A 6,680-nucleotide genomic window follows, 5' to 3' on the forward strand; every position below is an offset into this window, starting at 1 on the left:
CTAATGAGCTGCAAGAGGAGAGGAGGGAAAGGGGTTCAGATTCCTAACCACACTCCAAATAATGGCAGAGCCACAGGTTCAGCCTTGGAAGATGCTCACATGCATCTAAGAGGTGATGTCAAGAGAAAGCATCCTTCTAACTGGTAAATTTTAACTTCCATTTCTGATTATCACCCTCATATTGTCCAACTGCCATGTCTCATGGCAGCTGCAAGAGGAGAGGAGGGAAAGGGGTTCAGATTCCTAACCACACTCCAAATAATGGCAGAGCCACAGGTTCAGCCTTGGAAGATGCTCACATGCATCTAAGAGGTGATGTCAAGAGAAAGCATCCTTCTAACTGGTAAATTTTAACTTCCATTTCTGATTATCACCCTCATATTGTCCAACTGCCATGTCTCATGGCATCAGACATTGCTAGGATGAAGTCTGAAGTTTTTTGGAAGCAAAAGCTTGTTTTAATAGGAATTTAAAACAAATTCCTAGCATAAGTCCCTTGCAGCATCAGAGAAATAGTGTTTGTATGAGCTACATGTAAGCGTGTTCTCAGTACCAAAAAGCCTGCCTCCTTCAAGTTCAGCCCTCTTAACCCACTCCTCAGCCCTTGGTGCTGGGAACGCAGTGTTTCAGCCCTGAGGTGTGCTCTGGGCTCCTGCCAGGGCTGAGCTGCTCACCGGGCATTGTTCAGGTGCGAATTCAGTGTCCACTGCGTGGGAATAAGGAAGATGTAGTCAGTAATCAGGTCCACCACTGTCTTCTTCATCGTCTCCTGGTCTGGGTGGTCACCCCACGCTTGCGTGTAGAGGTTGTATGTTGCATTGGCTCCACGCTCGCCCCTGTCCACAGTAAGTCCTTTGACCAAATCATAGACCTCATCCCTGAAAAGACAAGTAGTATCAACTAATTACAGACTGGTAGATTCAAGCAGGGCAGGGCTCATGGAATGGATCCCAGCTCCCACATCCAACCCTGACTTAGCAAGAGTTTGGTGGAGTAAAAGCCAGTGATTTCATTCCAGGTCTTAGGTGGAGGGCATGTGCTTCCCAGTTTTCTCAGCAGAACAGCTTGGAGCCAAATGGGCTACACGTTCCTTTCAAAGAGGGGTCTTAAGGGGCGGGCACCTAGCATGTCCAGTACGTGCCTGCTCTGGACAGAGAGCATCAGGGCTGCCAAGCCTAGTGCTGGTGCCGAGTTCAGGAGCACCTTAAAGGTATATGAAGGGGCTTCCCTACCAGCTGGTCCTTTCTCTTGAAGGCTTTGGATTTGGCAACATACGCCCTAGGCACCCTGGCTTGGAGTGACAGTCTGTTTCGAAGGTAGTGCCCTGTCCACTCAGGTCTACGTCCTCGGAGTTTGGGAGCTATGTTAAAGATAAGATTCTTTCTGTTAAAGGTTTTAAGGGCATCCTTCACTTACGCCGTGATTTTCACAAGCGGGCGGTTGATAGCAGGTAAATCAATGCCAGCAAAGATGTGTCCGTCCATGTTGTTGACCCCAGCGATGTAGTCGATGTCAGCAGCATTGGCAAAGAGGTTCTCTGGCATGTCTGGGAGGAAGTCTCCGTCGATGACAGGAGTGAGGGCAAGTGTGTGAACCAGGGGAGCTGCAGCAGGAGACAAAACCAGAGTCTGTTAGGAGCTGAGAAAAGACGGATGTGTGGTCTGGCATGTCCCATGACTCAAAGAAGTGTGGAAAGAACAGGCTGAGGTGAGTGAGAGCTTGGGCGGTGAGTTTAGCATGGGCAGGATGTCACCCAGAAGCAGGGTGACTGAAGGATCAAGTTCACTAAACTTCATGCCTGTAGGTGGGGGAGAAGAGCAGGAGATCTGCCGGCAAAGTACCAGCAGGTAACATCAAAAATTCCTCTCCTCCACCCAGTCCCTTCCCAAAAAACCCAGCAAAAGGTTGGGAAGAGCAGAACTTCTCCTCCCATCCCATCTGGCTGTGCTCACTCATTGCTGGGACAGCTGTCTCCAGCCAGTGCAGCTGCACAGCGGTGGCTTGGCCACTCTGTCCTGAGCAAGACTAAATACTGGGACTACTTAGTAGGAGCATGAGGAGAGCAAGTGGAGGAGAGTCTTCTTGGGAAAGAAATCCCCACAGGCAGCAAAAGCAGAAGTGTTCCCTGCCTGGTGTGGGTCCTGCACTCCACCCAGCGACTCAAATGAAAATAGCAGGGTTGTGGTGGGTTATTTTTTAGTTTGTACGCTATGTTCTGGAATTGCTCTTGCTGCTTTCACAGATCAGAAACCCCAAACAGTTGCTCTGGAGCCAAGACATGGCCCTGGATGATTCCTCTGCCACTGCGTGATGGGCAGTGGGCCTTCAGCGCAACATGCAGCTGCCTGCGTGAGGGTGACTGCAAGATCTGCCGTTACTGGCCCCTTTCTGAGGGACATAAGCACTGCTTCGATGCTCCTGGCAATCGCCCCAGCGTCACCAAAGGCATGGTGAGCCCTGGGTGTCTGGGAGACCTCTGCATGGGCCAGGGGACTTACAGGGCAGGTTGATCAGCTGCAGGTGGTAGGCCAGGGTCACAGCTTTGGGGTCGGAGACACGCAGGCACTCGGCCAAGGTGGTGGTGTTGTCTGTGGGGCAGCCCACTTTTTGTCCAAGCTGCAGGAGGAGAGAGAGAGAAACTTCCTAGCATTACCTCCCGAAGCCAGGCCTCATTACCAGCTTTCCAGAGGCAGAGGAGCGGTTGGTTTTAAACTCAAAGCAGCGTGTTTCCAAAGCTCTGTTTGGCAGCATGGCTCCTGCCAAATCCTTTACTAGTTCTGCTTTTCTCTAGGGAATCACTTTTTTCTTTTTCCCAGGCCAGACTTGCACGTTACCTTTTTAGCCCAGGCGAGCGGGTCCCTCTGGATGGCCCAGCTGCAGAGACTGACGCCACTCTGGCTGATGGCTCTCTTGAACAGGCCCTTGTTCTTTGGGGACAACATCTGTGGTACAAAATAGAAACAAGGGGGCGTTCAGGTACAAAATCCTGAAGAGATTATTGCCTGCCAGACCCAACCAATCCCCTCATGGCTTGTGCAGCAGCCTGGGGAAGCTGCCAGCTCTTGTGCTATTTAACAGTCTCAGCAGTTAAAGTTAAAAGGTGATATGGTGAGAAGAGGAGCAGAGGACATGGCAAGTAAATGGTATTTTGCCAGAGGTCCCAAAAGTGAGGAGACATGCCTGCAGCAGTGGGACTGATTAAACTGAAGAAGGAGGAGCAACTACAAAGCAAAGAGGCTGAGCGTTGCTGTCCCCGGGCAGGAGAGGATGTTAACCAGGAGGCATGTGTGGAGAAAAGTCGCAGGGTGGCATGGGGACCATCTCTCCCGTTTACAGAGAAGTGGGTCTGGTGGGATCCAACAAGGCCAACACACCTGCAGGGAGACACTGACGGCACCGGCTGATTCCCCAAAGATAGTGATGTTTTCTGGGTCACCCCCGAAGGCCTTGATATTCCTCTTCACCCAGGCAATAGCCATGTGCTGGTCCTTCAGCCCGTAGTTCCCTGAGCAACAGAGAGCACCCACCATTGAGCAAGGGCACAGCAAAGCTGATGACCATTGACGGGGTCCCCTGATGAGGGAGCAGCTGTTGTACCTGGCATGTTTTCATCTCCAGTGCTCAGGAAGCCCAGGGGCCCCAGGCGATAGTTGATGGTCACCACGATCACGTTGCCCCGTACGGCGATCTCCTCGCCATCATAGAGGTAGTTATTGAGGAAGTTGGCTCCCTGGCTCCCTCCTACGAGGAAGGCGCCACCGTAGATCCAGATCATCACTGGCATGTTGGTAGAGACTGGGAGATGAGGAAGAAAAGCAGTGTGAGCCACGACGTAGCTAGAAGGTGCTGCCCATCCATCCCCACACCCACTCGCTGAGCATCACTCCACCTGGGCATGAACAGAGATGATGCTTTGCAATAGCCTATGGCCAAGAAAGTCCACGCTCTGTAGAAGAGGCTGAAACTCCCACCAGGCTGCAGCTGCGGGACACTGGTTGACATGGCTCCCACCTTTCCCTCTGAAAAGCAGTGCTCCTGCAGTGGCCCACTATGGGAACGTAGCTGCTGAGAATACTCCAGTGCAATTTGTCCTCAGAAGGCGAATGCGAATCTCCTCCCCAGGTCTCTGCCAAGCACATACCATGTCTCTTCTTCTGGGGGATCCAGATGTTCAGGTAGAGGCAGTCCTCCTTACCGCGGACGTCAGTTTGCGTAAGCGTCATCTGCATGCAGCGATTTTTGAATTTTTTTGTCTCCAGTGTTCCTGAGAGGAGAGAGGGAAGACAGCAGGTCCGCGTTAGAGGCATCTCTCCATCCTTTGGTTGCAGGCTGTCTGTCCCTCCATCCGTTCCTCTGTCAGTCCAGTGCAGAGGCAGCAAAGCCCCCCCAGCCACTGTGACCAGTCAGAGTGACAAAGCAGGACCCTTTCCCATGTGAACTAGCTCCGGACAGCCAAGACATGGGAGGGGAGATGCAGGTGCCATGCTTCGGTTTTGTTACCTCCTGTGCTCACTTGAGTTGCTTGGGAACACTTAGACACAGACTCTTACACCCACCATGAGACTAAGAGCTTTTTCTCAGCGCTGCCTAGTAGATGAAAGCAGGCAACAACATCTTTGGCTTATCAATAACAGACTAAGATAGAGAAATGAAAATAAAACCCCAAACCAAAGGAATTAAAAAACTGGATCTTACCATCCCAGCCAGGATGAGGTTGGGGGTCTTCCAGAGTCTTTGGAGGGGCAGCAAAGGGGATCCCTCTGAAGATGTCGATGTAGTCCCCAAAGAGGCCAAGTTTTTTACTCTCGCCTTCCACAAAACCTCCCTCGGTGTGCACCACACCCAGCTACATGCGGTACCATTGAGAAGAGAAAATCCATTGCACAGTTCTTCATGCCCCTGGCTTCCCATGTTGCCAGCACCCACACCTTGCCCTGGCCGGTCCCTGAGATGGGCCCAGTCTCAGCCCACCTTCCCCAGTCATCCCTTTGGACCCTGTGGACAGCCCACAGGGAGCTGGAGATATGTCTGTGCCCTTTGGAGCAGACAGGCAGCAGCAATTCCCCTGCGCTCCCGAAGATAAATGGCAGAAGGTGAGGACCTTCAGCCTTAAGATGCAAACTAGGCCAGACCTGACACAGAACTGTGCAGGAACTTTTGGAAAAATGTTGTTGAGAGCCTTGGCCATGTTTAGGGCAGGCAGTCACGGTCTGCAGGCCCTCTTTCATGGGCTCCAGACCAGATGGAGCAGGAGTTTGCTTATTCAGGCAGGAACAGGCAACACATCTTGGAAAGCTGTGAAGTGCTTTCATACTTACGGTTGCAGCCTGTGCTAGCCCGAGGTAGGAGCAGAAGGCAAAGCACAGGATCTCCCAGCGAGCCATGGTGAGTGCACACCTGAGGAGCCGGTCCCCAGGTGGAGGCTTACATATATATAGCTCGGAGGGCAGCTGTGTGTCAATGCCATGACATTGGCAGTGCCATGACAGAGTCTTGGCTCTAAGGTAAACCAGGGGAGCCTCTGCACCCTTGTCCTTCAGCAGGTTGAGGCCAAGCCATGGCTGAGGTAGACTGGCGTCACTGTGTGAGAGCCCTGCAGATGCTGCTTTCGTGGGCTGGAGGCCAAACCTAAGGAAATAGCTCAGTCTAACAAAACTCCAGAGAACATGAAAAATGCTTGAGAAGCCTCACCCGAGTGCAGGGGTTTGAAAGCAGATTAAACCATGCATTAGAGCTTATTATCGGCAACTAATGAGGAACTTTGCACTCGTAACATACTGGGGAACGCACACATTACAGAAAATGGAGAGAACCAGGGACACGCAGCTGACACTCCCTTGCTCTGCCCCCCGCACCTCAGGCACAAGGGCAGACCAGCAGACTTACCATGTAATAGGCCAAATGCAGCAACAGAAGTTTCAGCTTGTCTGGGTGGACACTGATATTGGCTGTTACTGCATTCCGAGACCAGACGGACATCAAAGAGCTGAAATAATACAGAAACAACTGAACACAGTCTCGGTGGTGTCTACTGAGACTTGTTATATCAGTCAGACTTCAGATGTGCCCATCGTTATCCTCAGAAAAACAATGTCCATCCAGCAGCCAGTCTACTCTGCAAAAGGGCTGGAGAGCGCTGCAGAAGGCACGTTGCAAAATTCATTTTCAGAACATGGCCAACACTAAGGAAGACAGTGACGGAGCCCTGGGTGTTATTTCATACATGTACCATTCCCCCACTTTGCTGATGTGACATTGTCATGCCTTGACCGATTTTTATCCCATCCATCATTTCAAGGGGAGCTGCAGCTGTTCAGGACACCAAATATTCCTGTATACCTGGCAGAATATGCCAGTACAGCCCTTCTTATTTGATAGATTAGAGAACAGAGAAAGCAAATGTGTATTTTGCTAAGGGCACAAAGGACAACTGATATCAAACTGGAGTGGAACCCAAAGACCTGGATTCATGTTCCTGGCCTAACTACACAGGCCGATATCTCTCTTAACAAGGTTAAACCGGAAACACGTTCACAAAACCTTCAGAGAAGCCAGCAGAAGTTACAACCACGACAGTTTTCGGTGAGGTCTGCGTGCCACAGGATAGTGCTCAGCCCAGCTCAAGAGTAAGGCACATACCTTTCTCAGCTCTTCCTCCACCTTTTTATCCACAGGATTGG

The 6,680-nt window shown here is 51.4% G+C and overlaps 1 protein-coding gene across 1 annotated transcript in view; it reads right to left on the reverse strand.

Moving 5' to 3' along the window:
• The window catches only part of CEL (carboxyl ester lipase), a 6,310-nt gene extending 920 nt beyond the window's left edge, over positions 1-5,390 (reverse strand). The window contains 9 exon segments of the mRNA XM_010148627.1: positions 671-878; positions 1,417-1,603; positions 2,499-2,616; positions 2,835-2,942; positions 3,375-3,505; positions 3,598-3,795; positions 4,142-4,264; positions 4,696-4,846; positions 5,319-5,390. Of these exon segments, the coding sequence (XP_010146929.1) occupies positions 671-878; positions 1,417-1,603; positions 2,499-2,616; positions 2,835-2,942; positions 3,375-3,505; positions 3,598-3,795; positions 4,142-4,264; positions 4,696-4,846; positions 5,319-5,384 (1,290 nt within the window). The 5' untranslated portion in view covers positions 5,385-5,390.
• Between the last annotated feature and the right edge of the window lie 1,290 nt (positions 5,391-6,680).

Source organism: Eurypyga helias, unplaced genomic scaffold (genome assembly GCF_000690775.1).
Source record: "Eurypyga helias isolate BGI_N326 unplaced genomic scaffold, ASM69077v1 scaffold28743, whole genome shotgun sequence".
In the NCBI taxonomy this organism is placed as follows: Eukaryota; Metazoa; Chordata; class Aves; order Eurypygiformes; family Eurypygidae; genus Eurypyga; species Eurypyga helias.